At 39.5% G+C, this 27237-nt stretch overlaps 1 protein-coding gene across 5 annotated transcripts in view; it reads right to left on the bottom strand.

Annotated features, from left to right (window-relative positions):
• Positions 1 to 515: 515 nt before the first annotated feature.
• The window catches only part of LOC115673058 (anaphase-promoting complex subunit 1), a 50657-nt gene continuing 23935 nt past the window's right edge, over positions 516 to 27237 (bottom strand). Inside the window, exons 1-38 of one of the 5 annotated variants that reach the window (XM_056306622.1) lie at positions 24075 to 24149; positions 23082 to 23145; positions 22787 to 22887; positions 21771 to 21855; positions 20208 to 20494; positions 19908 to 20013; positions 19657 to 19817; positions 18672 to 18859; positions 18423 to 18492; positions 17653 to 17823; positions 15888 to 16378; positions 14258 to 14717; positions 13528 to 13866; positions 12531 to 12614; positions 11191 to 11283; positions 11022 to 11081; positions 10730 to 10828; positions 10342 to 10482; positions 8585 to 8665; positions 7785 to 7856; positions 7451 to 7522; positions 6694 to 6787; positions 6498 to 6580; positions 6268 to 6336; positions 6052 to 6129; positions 5809 to 5930; positions 5559 to 5719; positions 5018 to 5094; positions 4826 to 4939; positions 4647 to 4748; positions 3923 to 4063; positions 3412 to 3585; positions 2938 to 3001; positions 2711 to 2850; positions 2482 to 2627; positions 2194 to 2272; positions 1697 to 1795; positions 516 to 1297 (exon numbers count right to left, since the gene is read on the bottom strand). In XM_056306622.1, the coding sequence (XP_056162597.1) occupies positions 908 to 1297; positions 1697 to 1795; positions 2194 to 2272; positions 2482 to 2627; positions 2711 to 2850; positions 2938 to 3001; positions 3412 to 3585; positions 3923 to 4063; positions 4647 to 4748; positions 4826 to 4939; positions 5018 to 5094; positions 5559 to 5719; positions 5809 to 5930; positions 6052 to 6129; positions 6268 to 6336; positions 6498 to 6580; positions 6694 to 6787; positions 7451 to 7522; positions 7785 to 7856; positions 8585 to 8665; positions 10342 to 10482; positions 10730 to 10828; positions 11022 to 11081; positions 11191 to 11283; positions 12531 to 12614; positions 13528 to 13866; positions 14258 to 14717; positions 15888 to 16378; positions 17653 to 17823; positions 18423 to 18492; positions 18672 to 18859; positions 19657 to 19817; positions 19908 to 20013; positions 20208 to 20494; positions 21771 to 21855; positions 22787 to 22879 (5286 nt within the window). In that variant the 5' untranslated portion in view covers positions 22880 to 22887; positions 23082 to 23145; positions 24075 to 24149 and the 3' untranslated portion in view covers positions 516 to 907. Of the gene's footprint in view, positions 1298 to 1696; positions 1796 to 2193; positions 2273 to 2481; positions 2628 to 2710; positions 2851 to 2937; positions 3002 to 3411; positions 3586 to 3922; positions 4064 to 4646; positions 4749 to 4825; positions 4940 to 5017; positions 5095 to 5558; positions 5720 to 5808; positions 5931 to 6051; positions 6130 to 6267; positions 6337 to 6497; positions 6581 to 6693; positions 6788 to 7450; positions 7523 to 7784; positions 7857 to 8584; positions 8666 to 10341; positions 10483 to 10729; positions 10829 to 11021; positions 11082 to 11190; positions 11284 to 12530; positions 12615 to 13527; positions 13867 to 14257; positions 14718 to 15887; positions 16379 to 17652; positions 17824 to 18422; positions 18493 to 18671; positions 18860 to 19656; positions 19818 to 19907; positions 20014 to 20207; positions 20495 to 21770; positions 21856 to 22786; positions 22888 to 23081; positions 23146 to 24074; positions 24399 to 27237 lie in introns of those variants that run through there. The other 4 variants (XM_056306609.1, XM_030595091.2, XM_056306618.1 and 1 more) reach the window with 4 other exon arrangements.

A 27237-nucleotide genomic window follows, 5' to 3' on the forward strand; every position in this document is an offset into this window, starting at 1 on the left:
ATTAACAAACGAAGCATAGCTTTCTAGTTCTTTCTTTCCCACTTTTTGGGCCAATGGCATAGCGCTCCGTTGAGAAAAGATATTTTACAATTAATGTATCAATAATGGATCATAACAACTTATAACAATATCATATTTGATTTAAAAAAATGGGTCTGACTTAGTAATTTCTGATCTAAAATGCAGGTAATAAAACTAAGTAACAGTTACAAAGACATATCATGTTTAACTCTGAGAATTTTCACGAAGTTCGCCACATTTTTCATGGACGCACAAATGCACAGCATTTACAGCATTTCTTAGGTTCATTCCCTTTGTATTTTGGCCCAAGAAATTGTTTTCTTTTCATCACCCATTTTGAATGAAATGCTGCAGATACTGCTAATATCACTGAATTAATCGCCAGGGTGTAAAATACAGTTCGGATTTTACAATCAGTATTAATTAAAAGCAGTAAAGCTGACTTCGCGTTTAAGTAAATGCATTAGGAACCTAATTCTGGCCATACAATCGTAGGAACTGAATGTACCCAAGATTTTGCTTTACTGAAATCTGTCAAATTACAAGTACATTTTTTAAGGTAGAATAAGTTATACATAAGAAACCGGAAAACTACGAGATTTTCCCTCATGTTCCTATACAAGCATCTGATAAAGCCAGTATCTTACAACAGGTGTGGCATGGATTGCCCGCTAAACTCCAGCGCAATGGGAACACCGGGGCTTCCTTTGCAGCCTTCCGATTTCGACTTTCCAAGAATGCACAAATGACAGAGACTGTCATTTACTTGCCTATGTATGAAGATGATTGTGGAATGCTGCACCGATGTGCTAAACCACAAAATGCAAAAGAGGCAACTCATGATGAGAACCCCTAGGCTTGATGAGAAATGCTCCAATCTCACTCGTCATGAGGAGCATAGAAGTCTCCCTATCTCACTGAGAGCACTGATGTGAGTACTTGGCAATAGTAGCCGCAGAAATGGAACCAAAAAAGACGATGATACCGACTTTGCATTCACTTTTTTCACGGCTTTCTCCACAACAGATGGAGAAGGCACGCCAAACCACTGGAGATACCAGGAAAGGATTATCGACCTTCTCTTTCCATCAGATCCGTCAGCGGGCCACCTTCCCAGTTTCAAGTAACTATGCAAATCATCACTCAAATGCCGAGAACATTGGAAGAGATCTTCCAACCGTTTCCGAAGTGAACCTATAAAAATGGACTGAACCACACTGCCTCTTGCGTTGGTGAGCTTTCCACCTAACGCTGCCTGAGTGTAGGCAAGAGCAAGCTGCGTGGAGAAGGCCAGTGAGAAACATTTGAAGTGCACATCACGATTGTGCAGGAGAGAACAGTACCTAGATTACACCAATAGGCCTACTGCCAGTACCAGAAATCAAAATTTTGTTTCACAAGATAAGCATGAAAAGGGATTTTAGCTTGACATACGTCAGTTTTTGGCTATACGGAGGATGTTTCAAGCCCCTGATTTGTTCTCATTTACTATTGGGCAGTCCACTTTCACAATGATACAAGCAAGCCAGTTTATGCATCACATGATACCCAGAGCTAACATGTGCACATGATCATTGGTGAATTCTTAAATCAGATATGCTTGCTGTCTGATTAATTTGCCTTTTGCCCTTCCCAAGATGAACCAGAACAATGAACCAGGAATTAAATGCCATACCTTTAAACTTGAGACAGAGACTGAGTCACATGAAACATCATTATTGTTCATAACCAGATCAGCCATTAATTCCATAGTTGTGTACAATGACAAATAGACCTGCGCAATGTTGAAAGCTAATTACAAAGCAATGAAAATCATTGAAAGCGGCAATAGTACAAGTAAAACGAGACGCTCATAACAAGAGTTCTGACACTGTAAGAATAATGCAAAAGCAACCTCTGTTCCACCTGAGGGAAGGAAAAAAACCTAATTTCCACGTCAAATATCGTACATACGATTTCCAAAAAGCTCTAAACACTGCTTTGAAACTACAACTATCGAATCAGACCAAAAAAAAATTAAAAAATACAGCTATCGAAGGCAAATCACATTTGCCCTCTGATGCACTCCATTTAACCCAGTCACGAAATCAACCATCTATGAATGTAGTCACAATTAACTTTTTCTTCTGAGGTAACTCTTTTTAAGGTGAATTTCCCAAGGTAAGTTACTACCTGCAAAAGGGCTGGTCTGTCCTTGCTCACACATTCAAATAGAACTTGCAGACAAAACTCTTGGAAATCAACATCTGGTCTGCAGAAGACATTGTAACTGATTAGAATAGATAAGACTAGTATGATGCATGGCTTAAGGATCAAACGCAGAATGGACTTTTGGGTGAACAATGCTGATCCCCAATTTACTATTGCCACCGTAACACCAAAGTCATATTACTGTTTTTCTCTTTTTGCTTTTTTGTTTTTAAAATTTGGGATCATCTGAATGGAAAGCCGCACACTTACCTGCTATTCCAAGATGGGTCACGGCAGAGCTGAGCAAAAGCAATCAAACTGGGCACTGATGAGAACGTACTGACTAACTGATCAACCAAGATATAATTTCCAGCAGTATTCCCGCTACTTGCTCTCAAATTGGTCATACCAAAAACCTACATCAGAAAAAGGCAGCTTGATGCCAGACAGAGCTCAATGCACGTGAAGGGAATGGAAGGGCAGAAAATGATTTGATGACCTTGTGCATTGCTTGAGATAACAGCGACTGACACCCTATGGGATCATCCACGTATGAACAAGCTCCAACCTTTCGTTTAATGTAGAGGGTCCCCGAATTGAACGGGTCATTCTTCGCACCATGAGTCCACCATGGTTTCTCTATAAGTTAATAGAAAATAAATCATGAGACACGAGAATTCACTAGAGAAAACAAACAAGAGAAATTACAGAGCAGTATTTGGCCACCTTCAGGTACAATGTTTATGACTTGAGTCCAATATCGAGGGCCACAAACACGGACAGATTTCAACTGCAATGAAAAAAGTTAAACAGACTGATAAGCTACGGATTTCCTAGATATGAATGAGCACAGAGGATCAGACAGAAATCACCTATTTTTCTATCCTTTTTTTGGGGGCGTTTTGAAGAAACAGACAGGAATCACAAATTATTTCAAGGCTTTCCAATGGTGTTTAGGAATTATAAACCTGCTCTACAGAAACTGCCACAATGATATCCACTATAACAATTGCAGCAAATGAAAAGCTTGGCAAACTATGCAATATTCATCTGATACTAGATGATACTAGACTCTAGGAAAAGTATAAGGCCACGAGAAGCATGAAGTGGCATGTTCGGCCCTAACATCATGTCTGATGAGGGAGAGCAAAAACAAAACAGTTACCTTTATTGAAGAGGTCAAGTTTTAGAACTACTTACAATAGAACGCTCTGGTAGAATACAAGGGGTAATTTCACAAAAACTAGTTTCCGAGTAATTTTCGCTCTCCTTTATAGTGACCTCAAGAGGAGCATAAACAGGCAAACCAGTGTCAACATCAATTGTCTGAATCCAGCGACCTTCTGTGGCTAGAACATAAAAATGCCTGAATGCCTGGAGAAGACCATCAATTCATGAAAAATCACTTGATAATGTGACAAACAGTAAAATTCACATTTTTCAGTCAAGAACAGCAGGAAAACTGGGGTTTAATGAAACGCTAAAAATAGCACCACAGATGGAAATTTGCAAGTCATATGCAAAAGTTGGGCCCGAAAGCTTTTGACACAAAATGCAATTTAACATGTACAAGTCTTCAAGTGACACAAAATGCAATTTAACGTGCACAGGTCTTCAAGTCAAGCATTTTTAGAGAAAAAATATACCATAACATGATTTTGTAATTTCTAGAGAATACTACGCAACTTCAGTAATAAACTACTCTAATTACCTGAAGATGGCAACGATTATCATTTGGTCCAGCAGGCAAACGTGGATACAGGGTAATCAGCAAAGCAGCAATTGAGCTGTTGCTAGTAGAAAATGTGCGCATACCTCCCCCAAGAAACAAGAAGCCAATAGCCAAGCTTATCTAAAATCAGGATGAAATTGGTCAAAGCAATAAGGTAAAATCTAGAGTGCAACAATATCAATCTGAAAAATTTCTCTACTTGACTTTCTTGGACAGACCATTGTGCCATTATAAGCATAAATCTATGGCAAGCAATTTTGGAAGAGATACCCGATCCAACTCATCCCAGAAAGAAAGATCAAATACACTTGCATCTAAAAAAGTAATGCAGAGATTCTTGAGGATTTTTGCCAAACAAATGCGAAATTTGATCATCAAAAGAGCACCAACCACCATATAGAAACATCGCGCATAAATCCACCATTATATCACGTATCAACAAACCAAAAGAGAGACGAAAGCTCAGCAGAAAATTTCAGAACCGTGCAAACTTCTTCATTTTTTGTTCCACCTCCTAATTTACTAATTTATAGACAAGGTAGTCCACTGATACATCGCCATATGATATTTTTACTAAGGATGTATGATTCAACATACCGCAATATGAAAACAATAATGCTTTGCTGATACACGAATCTGAATCACAGATTACCAACAATCAATTATACAATCTTCAACACAACTAACCAGGAGAAAAACTTACTGTCATTTGTGTTCCATAATTAGAATGACCATCAGCTGAATTTCGTCCTCGGAGAAATTTCAATAAGCGTAATGTTTGTAAATGTCCAGAACCTGCCATCACCTGGTCTTCCACCACGTCAGTAAGAGGGAAATGGCGAAATTCAGGAACAGAAGGTTACAGAACAATAAGCAAAATACCACAGAAAGGGAGAGCACAATAAGATGAAGACAAATCTCCAGTGTGCCCCTATCAACATAATTGGCCAGCCCCTTAGGAAAGTTGCTTCCACTAACAGCAGCAACAGGCTTCATCTGTAGCATTAAATATAAGTTATACACAATCGTAAACATAGTCCTCATGTGAGAGTACAGCCAAGCACAATTTCAAACCTCATTTAGGAAGTAGACTGCATATTCATACAGTAACTCCTGTGCATTTCCATCCATGGTACCCGCAAACTTGAGACCTGTCCACAGCGAAATCTAAAAGAAGTCAATGAAAAGATGTATTTGCTCGGGACTTTTATCTCTCTCCCTTTTTTTTTTTAAGCTTGGAAGCTGATGTGTATTAATTACTGCTGCAGACCCCAACTTAAGAAAGTACTTGAATAACAAAAATACTATAAGAAAGCAAGTAAACTGGAAAATGCAGACAAGGACCACAAGCCAGTCGAGCAAGACTTTTTAGAGATCTACTTTACAAGATACACAGCATAAAGAAACTGAAAACAGAGACACTGGACAAAACCGGAGAGAAGACATCATGACCTTACTAAACAATCAATAATCTAATTCAGCGTCCTTTGGCTGGTTTGGTTTCTCTAGGTCAAAGTTCATTATTTGTATATACTGCTTAAAGATCTGATAGCTGATTTTAATGTATTCCAGCAACAAAAATACAAAACTACATATCCAGAGAAGAATATATTACCCAGAGAAATACATGCTCCAGCTACTATATTTATATATGCCTGAACAAGTGCTTCTACATCAGTCTCCATGAGAATCCCAACATCCTCTCGAAGGCCTTCAACACCAATTTTCACTATTTCAGGCACATGAGACTCGATCCAGTTTTTGGAAGGATGAACCCTACACGAAAGATATTTATCACCATGATTATCTCTAGAGAAGAACTCTTGCAACTTCAACTCCAGAATTGCTTGTTTGAACAATGTTACCTGTTCCACATGATCATGTTCCGAGCAATAACTCGAAGCATTATGAAGTCAGGCCTCACATATTGCAAATCAAACTGTGTGCAAGGAATTGAAAGCCTAGACAAAACCACCTCGGATTCAGTCTGTTACAGAAATGCAAGAACTCCTTAGAAGCTACAAGGGAAATATAAACACTGATAAGCAAGATGTTATGTTGCCATATCCTAGCAACTAGGATTACTTCTACAACTTAACAGAAAGTACCTTTAAAAACATTAGAGCAAGGGCAACAATAGCCCCAGGTGCAGTCACATCAATATTGAATGCCGCCGTATCCATCATCTATGGAAACATCAGGAAACAAAAAAAAAAAGAAAAAAGCAAAGAGGAAGTGATAACAGCATTAGTTATCTTAAGACACCACTGTGAGCCTATATTATTCTATCATGAAGGCAGACTCTAATCTGGAGCTGACTTAACAGCTGAAGTAACCTGCCCAAATCCCCGATTGTGTTCCTCTGTTGAGGGTGTCAACAAATAAGATCTTTCCTGAAAAAAGCAAAACATTCAACTACTTATTGGGTAAATCATGGAGAAATATCTCGTGAAATACAAGGATCAAATTCATTGAAGATCTTTGCATCCATAATTTTATCTGACCATTCCACCGCGACAATAATTAATAACATAGGACAAAAGTATGTACATACATTGTGAAGTTCTTTGCCACCAATATAGTCAAACAGTCTATCAAGCAAAGTTTCCACAAATCCAAGCATGTCCAGCCCACGACCTTGAATTTAATGATAGAATGTTAGGTACATGGTGAAACCATCATTTGATTGATGTTGCAAAGAAAAAAGTAACTTGCTAATTTTGACATGAGATTGAGACACCACCACGTACCAAGCGCAACAAGACCTAATGAAAACCCTGCAGAGACGGCATAACCCTCTCTTTCAAGCACATTGTCTCCACCACTTCTTCGACCTATTTCACTCTGCATAATTTATGACAACCAGGTCATGCAATGATAGCAGATGCTTTGCAGGATTATCTTTTTGGTCACTAGCATAGGACAAAGCTCAGCCACATTTCAAAAGGACAGATCAAATCAAAGATTAACCATTTCACAGGTAGCAATGTACTACTTTCTAAGAGCATATAGCAAGAATATGCAACTGTCAACCAACATTTACAGCCAAAGCTCAAGCAAGCAATGGGAATTCGAGATACTGAGGGGCATCAACCTAGTGGGGGTCTATAAAACATGGTAGAAAATGTTCCCGCAACCATAGTCGAAGATATTGGTTTAACATAATCTTAGGTGACATACTTTTTTTTATATAAACATTAAGCAACAAAGAAAGACAAACAGTATTATATCCATAATTAGCTTTAACTCACTTATGTACACAATACTTGTGCAGTATGCTTGCTTGACGTCAAGCAACACTGGCTGAAAACACAATGCCATCATAACTATCTAGCTATAGCGATTAGAGGCCAAAATCACTCTGTTACAACGTACAATAGCAAGAGGCAGTAAAAACTTCAGTAAGACCATGCATAATTTATTGTTGATAGGCAATCTATGAACTTCAACATAGGCTAGCTAGATTATATAGATATATCGGTACTAAAACAAAACAAAACGACATACCAAGAGAATTTGCATTGTTTGTGGATGTGCTGAACCTTCATAAAGAAGCCCCACTGACATAAGTGCTGCTGACTTCAGAGTCAATTGAAGAGAATATGAAGTTCCAATTAGCATTTGAAATAATTATTTTGAGTAACAAATCTGAAACAGTTTGCTAGCAAGTCCTCATTACGTAGAAACAACCTTAAGATGGATCAGGAATGCCAAAATTACAACTGGCACTATACACGCAAATGCCAGAGAATGAAGGCACAGTCAAAACTTTAAGTCACAAAATGCCGGGATACACACATGGTGATAAATTATCTGATAGTAACTGCACCAAGGTGCATACCTGCAAAAGTGTCGGTAACTCTAACTCAGGAAAAGATGATGGATGCCGAGCAGGTATATGAACATAAAGAACCTGCAATACAAAAGTTCAGTCATATAGAGAATATAACACTTAACGAAAAGAGATTTGTAACCTGATAACCAATTGAACTGTAAATATAGGCTTAACAGACTTCTTTCCTTGTAAACTACAGTGTACTTTGTGATGCAGGAGCATAATCCTATTTTCTAGTATTTATAGTGTTTACTTTTTTTATTTAGTCTTTACATGGGCTATTAGGGTTAATAAGTGGTCACGTGGTAGTCATGTGAATTTTAATGAGCTCCTATGGTCGAAATCACAAATAAATTATGTTAGATCAAGGGTTGAGATTGTCTTACGTCTGTAACCCTTATATAGGCCTTTATGTCGCTTTGTCATTACATTTTCCTCATTCAATATATATCATCGGTTCTTATGAACCCCAGAATAAGATTTCTCTGTTCCAGCTTCTATAGTTCTTTTTGCTTTCTTTTTCTCCGACTACAATATCAGAGCCCCCATTAGGGCTTTCCCAACATCACTTTGCCTTTTTCCAAGAAGTAATAGCTCGAACTGTTCTAAAATCTCATAATAAATTGGGGATGGGAGAAAGACCTCAGAACCACCATGCAGCTATTGGCAACAATAACTCCCAAGATTGAGGAATACTTAGATTATAAATTCGAAACGGAGATGCACTTCAATGAATCCGATAGTCATCAATATGGGTGATGAAATAAGTAAGCAGCAGTAATATGGTACAAGGAAAAAGATTTCACCTTTGAAATTGCTGGATGCATTGTCCCTCTATAAGAAGCCGCCAAGCCAATCATTAGTCCCACAGTAGTGCTTTCATGTTCCTACGTGCATGAAGCATCACAACAGAAAAGAGAACTTAGCAGAATACATAATCAGACAACTACATACAGACAGATGACAAGGACCAACAGCATCGTCAGAAAAGTTGAAAATAGAAGACAGCTATACCAATATCAATCCTGAAGAAAATCATATCATACATAGTAGGTTGAACAAGAAAGAGATCAACCTTATGAATCATAGAAGTACTAGAGGAATTTCAAGAAAAAATGGAACAAAAAATCTGAAACCTTTGAAAGCACCAGCAACTTAGGTGACATATACAAATAAGCGCCCTACATAATGGAAGAATCCTGGGTCGGATATTGCCAATCCAAAAGAATTTCATAAAAAAAGAGTTGACAAGGTCGCTATCATAAGTTAAAGGAGAGATGTCCTATGTGATTAGATGGTTGAAATGCTTCCATAAGCAATTTATACTCTCTATACTCCATAATAGAATATTAAATGATCAGACAAAGTGGAGAACGATGGTTCTGTTGTCCAAGCAATTATCAAACAGAACTCTACAATGTTTAATTTTTCCACTAAAACTTTCCCAGAGTTTTGTTTTGTTGAGTCCAAACCCTTCAAAAATGAAACCATTAGTTTCCATTAATTTTACAAATTAGAAGTAACCTGCAGTGTGCCCAAAATACCCACATGAAACATTCCACCTCCACCATGCAAAAGTTCCTACAATGAGGTCCTATGAACTTCGCATGGAAATTCCACTACCTGGAAACCTCTGTAAGTCAAAAAAGCATTGGATCTGTATCAACAACCAGACCAACAAATCAACAATGGAGGCGAATGATTAAGGCAGCTATAACTTCAAGCAGGATGCCTAAATTGACAACTAAATAATGCTAGAAAGGCTTGTCAGGACCGTCATTGACAGGGTGATCCATCTCAGAGCCCATGGTGCCTGAATCATGTGGCGGCTTGAACAACCTTCTATCATGGGGAAAGAACGACTCTGCTGGTTTAGCTGAAGTTAATTAGCAAGGACAAAGCAAGTCTCTAGACAAATTGGCTCCGGGAATTTTTCTGTAGCAGTGGTGCCTGAGGGAAACATCTAAGTGACCGATTTAACTCGGCCAGAAGTGGTACCATCGGCCTCTAGTTGGTTCTGATGGCACTAAATGGTGATCAACATATATGTGTAAAATTTTTGTTAAGGTTAAAAGGTATGGGCACTAGGCATCAGGAAAAAAAAGCAACAAATCTAACTGCATCAGTGTAAGCATCTATAAGCCAAGCCTCGATAAGCATGAAAGTACATGACTCAAATCGAAACAGAATGATGAATATTGTTCTCAAAGACAGAATAGCAGAAGAATAAACCCTCGAAATTGAAATTACAGTGGATCATAATGAAGGGTGCAGAATATAGAATGTAGATGCTCACGAAGACCAACGTGAAAGTACAAGCAGTGAATGGTGATATAGAAGCAAGGAACTGATTAACTATGATGATTAGTCAGTTTGATGACTAATTTTTGTCTATAAACTAATTTCTTAACAAGGATTGTTTACCTAGGAAAGAAAAGAATAGATGCTACATGGTCTTCCATACTAAAAAAAAAGAACAACCATTTAAAATTAGTCAAGCGCTTCAATCCAAAGCGAAATAGGTAACAAGCATAAGAGTGAATAAATCTCAAGGAGCATGAACCTGTGAAAAATACTGGTATATGTCGGTGATACTTAAAACTCGTAGATAGCCATGCAGTCCCAAAGCAAGAAGAAGGCCTGCATGTACAGCATTTGGCTCTGCGGGCTTGTTATATATTATCCATGTTCTTGACACTTTTCCCTATTAGAAATAGAATACCCCTAATCAGATGCAGTAGAAACATAGACAGCATAATTGTTAAAGAAAAGGGTCAACGATTGCATTGCGATGCAGGACCAAAAAGCCACCATAGTAATTTAGAGATGCCTCATAAGCTACTTTAAATTATAATTCAGGAATAAGCTAGAAAACCAATTTAAAACATAAAAGAACTACTAGCCGATGTTTCATAACATATACAAGCAAATCAAATTTCAGGGGCAGATACCTGAAGCGGGGCCAGCCTTAGACCAGCAGCAACAGCATTATGAAACTCGGGCCAAGATTTAAGTTCTTGTATGTTCCTCATATTTGGATCCAGATTCACCTGCAAAATGTCAAAACATGCAAGAAGAGACAGCAGGGGCCTAAAATTCAGACACATGGCAAGGAAAGAAAGCCAGTCAGAAGTGGTCAAAATTTTAACTAGATACATCCTGCCAAGGAATCTTTCCTTTGTGTCATTAGGAAGGAAAAGACTCTAAAGCATGTCTCATTAAAAGAGTATAACAAGTACATACAGTTGCATTCTGCTGGGCAGGTAATCGACCAGCTAAAACAAGCTTTGGCACTGTAAAGGCCTACAAGAATGGTATAAACTTGTCTGAGGGGCAGAATCAAAACATTCATAAACTTCAACTAAAGCTGAAAAAAATGGAACATATAGTCGCCAGAAGAAATGTGCTGTACCTCAGTCAAGAGCGTATGTATAGTGGCAAGAGTGAATGCGCCACGACCAATGGGAAGAGCAGTGGTCCTCTGTGCAAGCTGCCATAACTGAGCCTTCAATGGGGAAGAAGAGCAGAAAATGAGCAATTTATCAGACTATATGCAATTTGTGATTCTAGGAGAACATGGACAACCACATTATAAAAGTTCCCCAGACCAAGACTTGGTGACAAATGTATAGCATACTCTAATGGCATTGATACAAGAAAGTGTCACGGGCCGACAGATTCTTGGCTGCGAAATAGCCCGTGCGGCATATAACATGTAAAAATGCGTGCTAGGGGTATCCTAGCACCAACATTCAGATTACTCAAGATTGAGCACTGGTGCAAACAAGTCAACAAGTCAAACAACCAATCAGCTAGGATAGATTAACAAGCTGTTTGGCCCTTAACCCAATTAATTTCCCAACTCAAGCAAGTCATAAGCCTAAGCAAGTAGGCAGGTTTAGAATATACTTTATCCAAACATCAATGCATCAAGCAATCTCATCCTTTACCCATTCCCCTCCCTCTCTCCTCGCTGTCTTTGAAACAAGCACACACTAGATGCCCAAATTAGTAACCACTTGAATCCCTTTCATTATTAAGATGCTGAATTACAACTAATTTTGGAGAATATATTTGTTTGTCTTGTGGATATTTGAACAACGTCTGTGGATCATTTTCCTCACATTGTCGCTCTCTCTGCAAAGGTCACGGGTTTGATTCAGGGAAATGGCCTGTGCAAAGTAGGGAAAGGCGCATACATCTAATCCTCCCCATACCTCACAATGTGGGAGCCTCATGATGCCCTTTCTATTGCTCTCTAATGGCATGTTTAATGCCCAGATCAGAGAGCCACAGCTTAATGCTTCCTAGATGAGCTTGCATATGAAAGGTTGCTAGATTTGCATTTGATTAGCCTTAGAGCTGCAGTCTGTGTATCTTTAGATTTTGAGTCAAAACCATTTGGATCATTATCCGGATAGTTCATGAAAACCGGGTGTTATTATCATAGAGGAATTTTGCTTGTATTTGAATGGCCAGTGTCTTGACTCGAGCCAATTTGGTCTTGATATGGTTTTTAACTATAGTTAGATGTAATTAAAGTGAGTCAAGTCTCAATCTGAATTCTAAAGTAAATTGGCCACCTTTCAAGCGTAGTTCGTATTCTGAAAATATATCTCAATCAAGATCAAACTGAGTTCTGAGCATTCAAGCAATTAGCTATATCTATTTGCCTCGATTACAATTCTAATTGATAGTAATCATTCATAAAACATATACAACACGGAAGTATTTCAAAAGAAGAAAGAATACCTGTTGGACGTCCTGATCAGAAGCACTAGGGTTGACAGATGTTTTAATTGCCACGGGCCTTGCAGAGCTGAGGAGACGTCTAACCTGATGGGAATAGAAGAAATATCAAGATCCCATCAGACCTAAGTTCCACCACATCTAGAATGGAAACACCATCCTAGCAAAAACAGTTAAAATGAAGAATTGCCAATAAACACTGTGAGAGCAAAGGTGCAATTAATGGACATGAACATAGCTGTCAGGAGCCATGTCATGTGCTACCATGCCACACTCTTCCTATATTTTAGATGGAAGACTGCAAAGCAGAGATGAAATGAAATTTCCAGATATGAGCAGGGGCACCTCTGCTTTCTTTTCACTCTTTTAATCTGTTTAGATATGTAGTGATGGCTCATCTGGCACTAGCCTTGGTTGAAATCTTACATCTCTTTTCTGACATTAGCTGATAACGTTACTATTTAACGAGCTTATTTACTTATCACATGAAAAAACATACAAGGCACTCTTATGGGTACTAACAAAAAGTACTTACGAAATATCGCACAAAATAACCAAAGGAAAGATTTTATTTTTGTTGAATGTAGCCAAACAGAAAACTACAAAAACACAAATTAAATAAACATTTAGATAAATTGCAAATGGGAGGAAACTAAATAGTCTAACAATGAGCATTGCCTATGAGGAATGTAATTGAGTTAGAGAAACTGTCCTACACTATTTGTGACTTCAACTGTAGTAATGACTAGCCTCCTTTGCCTTAACTCGAAGGAGAAAAAGGACAGACATACAATTCAACCCCAGGAGCTAGGTGACGTGCTTCATGGTATTCAAGTTATCAAAGCTGTTAATGACAATTCATACAAGAGTCAGGGTAAGCAATACAAACCCCCCCCCCCCTGCGGGGCGAAAGAGAAATCGCTACCATGTATTATAACAATGACATTCAAATTGACGAATTCACAACAACACTGGCTCAATCACTAAACAGTAAACTAACCTCATTCAGCCGCAAATCTCGGCCATACCGCAACTGAGTGCAAGAAGTAAAGATATGCTCCATACCATCTGTGACAGATCCGTCAGTTGAATCTGCATCCTCAAACTTAGCATTTTCTGAACCAAGTGAATCAAAAACGACACTTGGAATTGTCACAGGATGCAAATGAAGCATATAGGGAGTGGACATTTCAATCAAATTCTCGTTTGCCTGTGCTTCCTGTACACTCATTTTGCATGGCTGCTTTAAACGAGTAAGAGCGAGATCTTCCCGACCAAGAAGAACATAAGCAGCTGCAGGCCAGTCAGTAGGAGGAGATTCTCGACACTTGTCCAAAGCCTGAAGAGCACAAATTAAACGTCAGGAATCAGGGATAATACATGTCCAATGAATATGATCAATAGAAGTTCAGGGGATGTCAGTAACGACACCAACGTAAAGCTCCAAAAGGAGGATGAAGACTTGTTACAAGCCATCAATAAACCAAAAGTTCTACATCCATCTCACGATCAAATGCAGAAACTAGTGGCAATTGCCCATAGGGAATAGCATCATTAAAATTTCTGATGTTCTTCGTCGCAGCTTTTAGCACTGGGACATTAAAGGACGCTTGCCTGATAAGTAACTATACTATTTTCCGCACAAGGTTTTGCAAGCATGTTTATCTTACAAAAAACAGAGAAGATGCACTTAATAATAGAGAAGTGGGAAGTAATGATGCATAACTCACATGTCGCAAAGGAAGAGATATGCCGGGAGGTAGGCTGTCTAGCTGTTGCAGTCCAAATTTTTCACCAACCATTGCCAAGATGGTATGCTCCTCAGCAGTAGAATAGGATCCCATAGCAACATTACAGCAAACTCCACACGGAAGATTATCTCCTATCTGCTGGGCACCGAATAGTAAACTATAAAAAGAAACTATTTTTTTGGCTCGGCTTGCAGCAAAACTTCCCTCTTTACAAACTAAAGGTGGAAGATCATTCATATCAGCAGAGCTAAAACCATGTTGCAAGCAGTTTTCAAGCCATCTGAATAAATTGGATGGAGATCTTCCAGACAACGAAGAGTTACGCATCCCAAGATTATTGAACAGATAAGGAAAATCACGAACATAGTGATCTATATAGCACTCCTCACCCAAAAACTTGGCAATATTGCATAAAAGAACTGCCAAAAGCTCCAAATCCCTGCAAGGAACATCGCAATCAAGATTGCAGGTATAAAAATAGAATAAACTAATATTCAGACCCCGAAAGTGGAATTCATTTACTGAAGAAACAACAGGTGAAAAAGCTCAACATAGAAACTTTGGAGTTGATAATACTAAAAAACATTAGCAAAAGGTCAAGAGTATGATCCAAAATCTGGGCATTAATCATCACAGTTCAGGCAACATGCAGACAAAATTTTTTATAAGAAAAAGACATATATCCGACTGTTGCCTGAATGTGGAGTTGAATGCCACTAGTGCTTGGCAATAACAGAGACTGGCAATACCTACCTCTAATGCACACACAACAGAGATTTCTAAAGAAGTTGTTGATACTTAAGAATTAACGGATAAAAAACAGAATAGCTTCATAAGAATTTCTACTTGCCAAAATTATTTTCTTTGAACATAATTGGTACTAAGACCTACAAACACCCAATGAAACATAACAGTCAGCATTAAGCAAACCTTCTAACTGAGCTGTAAAATCCTGAGTTTAGCGCATCTTGTGAGACACAGGATTTTAAAGAACTTGAAAGCTGAAATCATTAGGGGAAAATGGCCTTTGTCATAATTTTTGACAACTGAAATGCTCTTGTGAGACCCTGATAGACCCTACAAATGCTAGTTTTTTCATATAAAGTTACGACTGCATTATATTGAAAAGAGCACCAGTTCTAGAAATGCCCTCGTTTCATCACATAGCAGGCTTCACTTCTTAACAAGCCACCCAAAACACAATTTACCACTTTAACCACATCATATTTGATGCAGCATGTGTAGCTGCAAAGAAGTAGGAAGGCTGCATAAAAACGAAGTGGCACTGGAACTATTAGTCTAAAACGAAAAATGCATGAGCAACAGACGCGGTTTGATTCAGCTTACAAAAAGCCATCTGACAAAAATAGGGCTCATACAATGTCGGAAGAAACTATTTTGGCCTTCCCACAGAAACAAAAAATCATTTTAAAAATTAAACAATAATGAAAATATCTTACATGACTTCGAATGATCAAATATTTAAGGTGATTAGTTTACTATTGTATTAAATGTCAAATCCCAAATGCCAAAAGAAAAAACGTAAGCAAAAAGCTAAAATCAGGTCGTTCCAAGTACACACCATGTGTTTATTGAGGACTGAACTTACAGCTTCCGCAGATAATCAAGTTTAAGGCTTTCATATACTGCATGTAAAGAATCCAAACTCTTCACCAGTAGCTCAGAGTAAAATGTGCTATCTCCAGAGGGCTTAACTTCTGTAGTCGATCTACTGCAACCTACTGCCTGACTCTCTAGTACATCTTGAGAGGAAGCTCCAGTAAAAGAGCTCAGCTTGCAGTAATTTTGATGGAATTGGCTATTCACAAGGAAATCCCACGATGACTGACAAGTTGAAACTGGAAGTTTCTCTGAAATGTATGTGGATCTTCTGCACATTTGCAACATTATGCTGCTAAATGAGACCCATTCTGAGTCAACACTTGAATCAGCCTTTGACAAGTAGGTTACGTCATTATCCCCCCAAAGAAGCCTGAGAAAATGATTATAGAGGCTAGAAATCATCCCCTCGGCCATTGCTTCCATGCAATCTTTTACCAATGAAGATGAAGGATTTTGACGTAATGCACAACGAAACATCTAAAGAACAAAAAAACATTGATCATCAGTGCATAGACAAATCCTAGAACTGTAATAGATAGCACCATTAAATTCTTAGACAGATAACATGATAGATGCAGTCCCCACAAAAGACTTTTAAGTGCTAGTGCTCAAAGTTACTTAATATACCGATGGCAAAAGCAGAAAAGATAATAACATAAAAAAGCCCTTGCACGCGTGCAGTGTAGTATCTCTTACAAAAGGAACTCTTAATAGGAATAGCCTCTGGATGGGATGGGTACCCTCCCCATCCCCGTCCCCCATATCTGCCCTGGCCCAGAGCCCGTGCAGGAACCAGGTTTTGATGCAGGGGACAAGTTACCCTATCCATTTAACCCACAATGGCTTTTTCAACCTAGTAGGTTCTTTTTCTTGAAGACAAATAGTGCAAACGGTAGTAGTAATAATTAGCGGAAAAAAGGATGAATCTAACAAAAGAAAAATAAACAAAAGGGTCTGTTGTTTACCTAATCAAGCACCAGCAACTACATATTTCCTTATAGGCAATATCAATATGCACATCATTCAATATTATTACCATAAAATAAAAAAGAAAAAAATTTAAATTGTGGGCATAAAATGACTATACCAATCATAAAGCACGTTATAAAAGCTTACTGATAATATATTTGATGAGAGATTGAACTTATTCCCATTTACATAGATCTATTTGATAAGTATGTATACAGCATTTTTTATACAAACAAGTAATCAAACTCTATTGTCCTTTCATCTAGAGTTTTGTTACCAAGTGCCCCCAAGGAACTTGTAACCATACTTAGGAAATGTTTTCATTGCCAACACACAAATTTGACAAACTTTTACAAATAGATGTTTGACAAGATCCTTTTATTTATATAACCAACTCTTCCAACTTAGTCACATATAGCAATTTGAAAAAAATAATAATAAATGTGATAATATAAGAAATGACAAAACATGTGTGGCTAACTTTTGTGTCGGTTGTGCACAGGGTTGGTTGGGGATAAGAGGACCCCATCACCCACCTGTGCTTGGCTTGTGCCACAATACCAGGCACACTTTTAGCCGCCATATCCAACCCAATATCAGCAAAAAGCTTCCCCCCCAAACCAAAAGAAAAGGTTAGAAAAAAAAAACAGGCGCCCCAACCCCACCTACCATAAAGTCGCAAGTATCCAGCCAGCACAGTTGTTTGCAATACCCATAGTCAACTTACAACTCAAGGACCTACAGAATGTGAATAAGATAGTTTTCCGTGCATGTTGATATACCTGCCCATTGTTGATAACTATATTAACACGCCCTTCAACAGCATCTGCTAATCCGACGATTTTTACATCGTGGGACACTGCTACATTTCCTGAGAACTCCATATTATGCAGATGCTGACACCTACTCAGACAAGAAGGCAACGAATACCTACATAGGCATAGCTTCCCTGACTGCAAATACCGTAAGTTTAAGTTAGGAATCTCACCGTATCACATAGAGCATGCAACGTCAAACTCCGGGACATACTACAGTTCCATTATGCTGGCCCAGAATTTCATGAAAATTAAATAAATTGTCCCAAGAGCAACACTTAAGTGCAGAGAGCATATAAGCCATAGACAATTTAAAGCCAGGGTAAAAACTGCAGCATAACGACGATATAAGAAAATCTCCATAAAAATCAAACAAGTGTGCATGATTTCTTAAATTAATTTTTCTATATCAGCAACCATACACGAGTTTGCTACGCAACCACTTTTCTCTGCTAAATAAGAAGTTAGCTATCCTGCTCTCTACACTACCTACTACGGTAATCTAGGATTATGGACAGACTACTGTCCTCCAGAGCTGAGAAAGAAATCACAACCAAGAACCAAAACCTATCAGGCAAAAGTATTCATTCTGATTGATTTATGCAAAAGCTCACTTCATTTATGACCATATCCTTCAGCTCTTAAGAAGACTCCCATGCACCGGGCATGTCAATTACAAAATACACAGGGAAAAAAGGCACTAAAATTCAGATAAACTACTTATGCATGAAGCTTACATAAAGAAGAAGCGTGTTTTCTGGTGCCAACACAATGATGTCCGTATGAGGAAGAAGTCCCACTTTTACTCTGTGAGTGATAATTAAAAAAGAGTTAAAATATTGTAGCATATAAGTTTCAAGATCTACTCACACATGCACGCACGCACTGGCAGCACGCTCCCCTCCCCCACCCTTCCCCCAACAAGCATGCATGCTCACATGCCCGCACACACACACACACAAACACTGAGGGAGAGAGTACTCCACCCTGGCTGTGTCACAACCACCGGGGCAGCTGATACAGCAGGTATGCTCCAGCTCATGTCGGGCTTGACATCAAAAAGGACGTCGCTGTTTGTTTCGTAAATTTGAAGCCTTAAGGATAACAACTTCTTCTGTCCTTGTAGAAGAAAACAAACTATTGGAGTTGCATCATCATCAATTGCCATAAAAACCTGTAATGTGGAGGCAGCAAGGTTCAATAAAAAGCACCATAGATGTCCAGGTATGTTCAGATTATAACTTGAAAATTGTGAAGGGATGGGAACTTTTGTCAATAGCTTATAGGATGCTCGGAGATCATAACAGAAAAACAACTGGAGACTATGTTTGAGTCAATGAATATTCCATTGCACATGAGCTCAAAGAGTACAATTTCAAGCATTAAGACCTCACGAAGATGGAATGAACAATAGATCACTCGGGGTGAAACTTAGAACCAAGAGATACACGGATGGACAACTTGATCAAGTTATAGAATTAAAGGCACATCAGATATCAATACTTCAACCTAAACCTACATTTTTTTGGTCGGATATACCTACATATAACCACTCCAGACATATATCAATATGCCTTGACTCGATTCTAGCTATTTTACCTGTGCCTAAGTATTCTTGCAACATGATGATCTCAGACAAGGACCAATACTGACCAAGGAAGCTAAAAAGGCAGCTAAGGCAAGGTACTGCATGGTCTTGAAAGCATTCCCAAGTTACTATATAAGCCAAATAAATTGACCAAGAAACAAGGATGCCGAAATTCTCAACAGAGAAGTTTAGATATTTTTGGGTAACCTCCACAAACTGAACAGAAGTTAGTCATTGATAAATGACTTCTTCAACTGATTTTCTTTTGTTAGTCTATCCTCCAATTTTTATTGTGTGATTTGTTCAAAGAAAAATATTGCTTAACATACCAAACTACCTCACCAATCATTTGTTCTGAAAAAAGATAAGGAAGAAATTGGCACCTTACAGGCAGCCGCATGAGCACCTTTTCCCTGCCAAATTCTGTGGAAGGAGAACTGTTTCAGCCGAACACCCATAGAATTTACATCTGGCAAACTAGACATCGCCTCATCTGCAGTGGGATTAACAACTTCTGCCACCCATAAAGAGTGTTGAGCTTTTCCTGCACAGTAGTTGATTATGATTAGCACAAGTGACCATGAACTTCCTATATCAACAAAGAGATAGATGCTAAAGAAACTAGTGCTGAAACCTTTATTATATGATGCCATCAAGGGTACTTGCTCGCTGGTCCATATTGTTCTTTCATTATAATCCTTCATTATGTTAAGTTTTCCTCTGTCTTCAACATACACAAACTAGATGATGCAAGTAAAGAGTAATTAGCAACAGAAAGAAGTACAATACAGCTATTGTTCAGAAAACTGAAATAATCAAATAAAGGAAACACAGTTTTCCACAATAAAAATTTTCAAGAGGAGAAATTCACGGCACATATCTTGAAGATCCAAAAAATAATGAAGTGATTGATTAAAGACAAGCACTGGCATACCTGTGGATCTTCCATTGGATCCTTGAGAATCAAATGTGAAGACAACAAAGTTGTATCTCCCTTCAGTACATTATCGAATGGACTCATGCAACTAAAATTACTTTGTGGACTATGTCCAATTTCTCTTCTAGGGTGCAAAGTGTCACAAGCACCAGATGAAAAGATTGATGATGAGAAATGAATGTTGCGTGGGAAGTCTCCTTCTGCAGCTTGCTCTAGCAGTAAACCAAATGGAAGAGGCCAAATTGAAGTGATGGACTGTGGAAGGGGGATCGTCACAACTTCACCTATCCAAAAAAGAATCCAAAGTGGATTTTAAAATGAAATAAGTCTTTAAGATCCATGGATGCAATCGAGCAAATTAAAAGGGGGGAAAACAAAGTTCGTAAAGCTTTCAAAAATGGGCTTAGTCACCGTCGATGAATCTCATAATGGCTTCATATGTGCACCATCATCTGCAAAATTAAGATTAAAACTTCTACTTTTGTCCATGATTGAGCAACGTCATTTATTGCCATCGCATACCCAGGACACATGGATCTTAAATGTACCACCACAATACCCTCTAAAGAAGTTGCTTTTTTATGTTGGCAGTCAATCCCGTAGAGAACCTAATACAGTATGGTATCGCTAGGAAAAATTAGTGAGTGTAAAATACTTTCATGATCAACAAAAGTCTATTCTTGAGTTCCTAATAATATTTTATGCTATAAAACCAGAATTCAATATCCAAAATCCAACTCTACCTCCTCTAAAGCCATGCTCATGCATGATGTCAATACCTGGAGCCTAGAGCTTGAACTGGAGACCCCTGAGGCCAAACTCAGGATCCCAACACCTGAATACAGGACCTAACCCATGACCCCAGGACCCGGTGCCAGATCCCTGACCCGAGTCCCGAGCTCTTGGACCCGGAATCCCCACGGCCAAAGCCAGTACCCTGCATCTAGCATCCCATGGCTAGACCCAAGACCCTGGCACCTAGACCCGAGACTCAAATAGCTAAATCTAAGACCCAATTTCAGGATTCAAGACCCTAGGCCATACAAACAAGGATTTGGGACCCCAACCCTCGGAACTGAGGGCCCTAGGGCCGCACTCAAGAGCCCATATTCAAGAATGAGCAGGCTGACCAAGCACGCCGGGCTGAATCCCAATGTCCTGGGTCCAGGGGCTAAGGCCCCTAACCCAGCCCCGGGGAGCCTGCGTCCAGGCACCAAGTTCCTAGGTCCTAGAGGTGGGGTTCCTTGGACCGTCCCCAATGGTCCTAATCCGGATGACTAGGTCCTAACTCCGAGGCTTGGTGTATCAAGCCCCGAGGGTCCTAGGTTGTGCGTAAACCCATATCTAATTGTCAAAAACATGTTACAAGGTCACCCTGTAGGCTGTAACAATAATAGGAAAATGAGTTCTAGCTCATTTGAAGAGTCCCACCAAACATGGAATGTTATACCATTCCCCCCAAAAATATTTTCATTGGAAAACACTTTCTAGCAATATCCAATGTCCGTAAAACAAACAGACCCCTGGAAATGCATTTACTGAACAGTGTTTCCTACTGACCTGAAGCATTATAGACTGTCAATGAATCGGCTTGCAAGACACAGAGGAGCGCCTCACCCATATCACCCAAGTGACACCAGCATGCCTAGAATTGAATAATACAAAAAATCACAGGAAATGCTTAGTGATAAAAAGCTAGTTCTCATAGAAACAGAGATAATAAAAATTAACTGTCAAATCACATCAATTCTGCAGATTCAATAAAGATCAAAACAAAAAACAATGGAATCCGTTAAAGATAAGGCAAAATTGAGCAAAAGAAAGTACGTGAGAGATCATGAGAAGGATTCAGACAGGGTATCTAAATAATTCATTACCCGGTCATATGTTTTCAACCTTTGATCCGACTCATAGAAACTCAAAATCATATGCAGAGAAAGTTAGCAGGGGGTTCAATAGGGAAGAAATGTAAAGCAAAATAAAGGAAACAATAGTTATCCTTCTCACGCACGGAGTAGAGTGAGAAGACGTGATCAATCATTTTCATTAGTGCAAACTTAGTGCAACGGAGACTTCACCTGAGTTGCTTTAATACAAGGTCTTTCCAGTGTCGAGTAGAACTTTTCGCATTAGAACTCTGATTAAGGACTTAAAGGACACATGATTTATAAGTGTGGAAACTTATATGGGCTTGATATTGTGTGTCTCTGACCATAAACTTTAAGAATGGATAGAAAGTTAAAACAACTAATGGAGCAACAAAAAGGTATCCTGAGTAAATAATTTCTAATGGAAAGAATAGAAGAATATTCATTTCCTTATGATAACAAGGATGACCACCCTATTATACCCAATTCAAAGGGTTGACTTGATTCGCTCATGGGTCTAAATAAAAGTAGGTTGTAGTTCAAGTTCAAGACTATCTAAAACCTTTGAAAGTTACTATCTTGAGAGCCTTAGTCATCTGAAGACACCTTATTGCACATTAGTAATGATGCCATCCATGTATACTAGTCTAGTCCAGACAGTCTGGCCTTTATGTAACAAAATGAATAACTACCAAACACCCTCTTCACATTTGGCCCCAATACCACTTTGCATCCTCTACTTTCAGAACTACCACTTTGCATCCCTCTCTGCCATGGTGAAAGATTACCAGCGCCGTCCATTTCATGACCTAACAGAACAAAGCAAAATCCTTGCCGAATTATTATGTGCTCTACATTTCTAGGTCCAAAACAATACTAACTTCTTTCAAGGGTTCTGCAAACTATGCAGTACATGAAAGGGTTTGGCAAAGTCAGAGAGTTGATATCATAGGCACACAGGAAAGTGGATTAATGATGTTGATTGCTTAGACAGCTGACTTACCATGATGACTGGAGAGGCAACTGTGAATCTTTTATAAACTCGTGAACCTGTAGTCCATATGATCCTGTTCACAGCAAGTTAGAAAAAGAAAACGAAGTAAGATTAGTGCTGCTCTACGTACTAGTGGTGGCAAAAATCAAGGAGTCCAATTCCCTTTTTAGCATTTGATTCAGTAGAACCACAAAATTGCACCGGCATTACTGCCAAAAAGTCGCCCTGTTCATAGCATTTAGAAAGACCAAAACAAAAGGCAGCACTACCTAAACACTTATAAAACGCAGAGTTTCGTTTTTTAACATTTGATTGGGTTGAAAAGTGTAATATCGTACCAGATTCCTATACAAACATTTTCAAACGAACATCGCAAAATGAGTATACGTTACTTAGTCATGTTCCTCCTTATACAGCACTCCTCCTCCGCTAAGATATATGAGTTCATCAATGTCAACGGATATTTAGTTAAATCTTTTAGGGAAAAAAAAGATTTTCTACTAGTAAATTCATCGAGCGTGATGCTGAGGATAGAGAAATGGAGTTACAAAGGGATGTGAACTTGCCAGAAAAACAAGCAAAATCAATGCAGTCAGTCCGTCAGAACCTTCACTTCAGGGGCCGGCCAGCGGGGACTCTCGCTCTCATAGACACACCAACAGCACTCCTAACTTCAATTTCTCCTAACATACGTACTTGCTTGATTTTCGATATACCTCCATCTCTTGCATGTTTTCTAAACTTGTGAAAAACTAACTATTTTTCTGTAGCAAATGATTTCAGCCTATACCTTACTTGAAAAATATTATGTTATATGCAAGTTATTTTTTACAATTACAATTCAATCGAGCAAACTCGAGGTAACATTCATTTTTGTCGCGTATATACATGTACTCGTCTATATTTTGCCCCGTTTAATACAATTCAACATTCAATCTCAATAGCATCATCACCGAGAGTGCCTAAAGCAACGGATGATCCGGCGAACGAACGACTGTTTACCTGTTCCCTCTTATGAAAATCTCGTGATCGCCGGCCCCGCTGGTCGAGGCGCCGGAACCGGCTTCTCGAGCGACACTGGAGTCGAAGAGGAAGTAATCGTACTTGTCGGCGGCGGCGTCCTGGGGCTTGCCGTCGAGCGCTTCGGCCACCAGGCCGAAGGGCTTGAACTCGCCTAGGACGTTGAGGTGGCGGACCCCGGGGGACATTGCGGCGGGAGCTGGATCACAAGCCCGAGGGTTCCGAAGTAAGGGCACGGATGATTGCGTCGTGAGAGACTGTGGAGTGACGCTCGTGATCTGCTGCTGTGTCCCGCCAATTTTTGGTGAAATTGGGGACATGGCGGGGTTTCAATCTTGAAACCCTACTGAAGTTGCCGTTTGGCTGGGATGACGAACGGGCCGGGCTACTGTGGCGAGCCGGCCCCTTTGTCACGCAGGCCGTTCCTGGGCCCTGGCCCATCATTCTTCGGGCCGGACCATGCCCAGTCCTGGGAACCGCTGGTGGGACAAAACTCGTAAACCAGGATCACGCACTTTACTAGATGAGAATAATCTTGGTAATTCGCGTCCATTAACGGGAAAATTATCAAAAAAGTCCTAAACCTTTTGCAATTATATCAATTCAGTCTTAAACTTTTTTTTTGGCCAATTCAGTCATAAACCTTTTGTAATTGTGCCAATTCAGCCCATCCAGCCACTTTTAGCCGGCCGGCGCTGACGTGGCAATATTTTAATAAATTTTTTTAATTATTTTTCGAATTTTTTTTATTTTTTTCTATTTCTTTTTTTTTTCCCCCATCTTCTTCCCCGGTCGCCGGTCTGGCGACCGGCGAGGTGGACCTCGCCGACCATGGGCGAGGGCCAACCTCGTCGTCGCAGGGTAAGGTCAACCTCGCCATGGCCAGGGCAAGGTCAACCTCGCCTAGCGACGGCGAGGTCTCGCCAAATCTGGACGAGGCCTCACCGTCGCTGGGCGAGCTCGACGTCGCCCGGCAACGGCGAGGCCGCCCAGATCTGGCGAGACCTCGTCGTTGCTAGGCGAGGTCGAGCCTCGCCATGGCCGGGCGAGGTCGAGCTCGCCGGATCTGGGCAACCTCACCCTGGCCATGGCAATGTCGACCTCGCCAGGCGACGGCGAGGTTGGCCCTCGCCAGCCTTAGCCTCTCGCCGGTCGCCGCACCGGCAACCAGGGAAGAAGATAGGGAAAAAAAAAAGAAAGAGAAAAAAATAATAAAATATTATTAAAATATTGCCACATTAGCCGCCCTGCTCCGGTCGGCGTTCACGTCAGCGCCAGCCGGCCAAAAGTGGCCCGATGGACTGAATTGGCACAATTGCAAAAGGTTTAAGACTGAATTGGTAATTTTCCCTCCATTAAAACATATTTGAGTACGTGGATTCCCGGTATTGTACAACTCTAGTCAATTAAGGCTGCGGTTTGTAGCATGGATAAAAGTCAGGATAAGTTAACTCATCCTGTATTTGGTTCCTATAATCGTGAGGCGGGACATTCATGCTGTAACCGTGAGGTACAACAGTTATGTGACATCTCAAATCATAATGTAGTTCGTGTAAGGGCATTAAACTGGTATCAAATGCATTGGACTGGAACAGGGCTCGCGCTTCATGGGCTATCCCTTTCAACCTGGGGTCAGTGCCAATCGTCGGTCGGCTGCTCTACAAATGGAACAGACCAGGCCGCCACGGTGCCAAGCACGATGGCTGTAAGCCCGAGCCCAGCCCATTTCATGTTCAATGTTCCATAGAAAAAGAGGGAAACATAATATAGGTCTAAATATGAACAAAATCAGTATGCTTATCCTGGCCAATACCCATTTTGCGAAGATGAAGTTGGATTGTCAATGGGTGCGTTTAGCAAGTTGCCAAATAGTAACTATTTCTATTCTTTCGTTCCCAGAATCAATTTTGAAACATAAATTCATTTGATAATTTTTTTGTTCCCGGACACAAATTTGCAAAAAATTGTTCCCAGAATCAGTTTTGGAACAGAATCAAGAAACAAAAAAAAAGTAGCTCCTTGATTCTGGAAACAAGAATTAGATAATATAAAAAATGCTCAACTTTGTTCTTCAAACTTAAAGAAATGCTCAAACTTTGTTGGAAAAATATTAGATAATATAAAAAATAATAATTATTGGAAATATTTTTTTTATTGTTTGATATCCGTTGAAAATGATAAAATAAAATAAAATCAATATAGCAAACCTTCTTTTTTATTTCGAACATAATAATATAAGGAATAAGAACAACTACATTGTGATTTGAAATTTAATGAAAAGAAAGAACCGTTCAGAAAATATTATAAAATAATTATAAATTGTTAAAATGATCGCCGTTCTAGAGTTGTTATAAAAGAAGGTTTAAGAAAAAATTAATCAAACGTTCCAGCTCGTTGCAAAGTCATTATACTGTTGAAATATCCAACGCAACTCATGGCGGACAAAAAAGAACAAGCACACATCAGCGACGACACCATCCAATTCTTTTATTCTGCCACACGAAACTTGTACTCTTGAAACTGATGTGACCATCTTTTTGATATTCCGATCATTCATGTTCTAAACCGAGCTTCGTAAAGCGAAGCGACTTTTTTTTCTCCGGTATTTAAGGACCTTAAGGACCTTCTTGTGTACCGCTGGCTTAGCCCTAGTTCCTTTTCATTTCACCTCCGGCATACACGTATAAGGCATGCAAGCAGGTGAGCAGTGAACGAGACAACTCCGACAAGTTCGGAAGCAAGAACAACCTTCATATCATATCACTGCAATAACGCAAGGTGAAAAGGAAGTACACAGAGTACCTACGCTGATTGCCCCACGCGATCAAGAAGCACAACTATACAAAGCCCAAAAACGCTTCGCTCCTCGAACAACGCACAAACAAATCCCAAGCACGGCTGTCTTACGGATATATCTCGACGGGCAATGCTTAGAGGGCGGTACCGTCACTTTATGAAAAGTTACGGTACCCTCCTGACCACATATCTCTAAATGTAGAATTTTTTTAAATTGATAATCAATTTAAAAAATATTCAAAAATGGAAATTTAACCCCATATACTTGGGTATGTGGGGGTGGTGAAGTGGATATGCAAATCGATCTTATCGACTGACTGACTATTCAAAGGAGCGGTGGGGGCCCCCT

Source organism: Syzygium oleosum, unplaced genomic scaffold, assembly GCF_021117445.2.
Source record: "Syzygium oleosum isolate NSW1041296 unplaced genomic scaffold, Sole_v2.1 Sole_v2.02, whole genome shotgun sequence".
NCBI classification, from domain to species: domain Eukaryota; kingdom Viridiplantae; phylum Streptophyta; class Magnoliopsida; order Myrtales; family Myrtaceae; genus Syzygium; species Syzygium oleosum.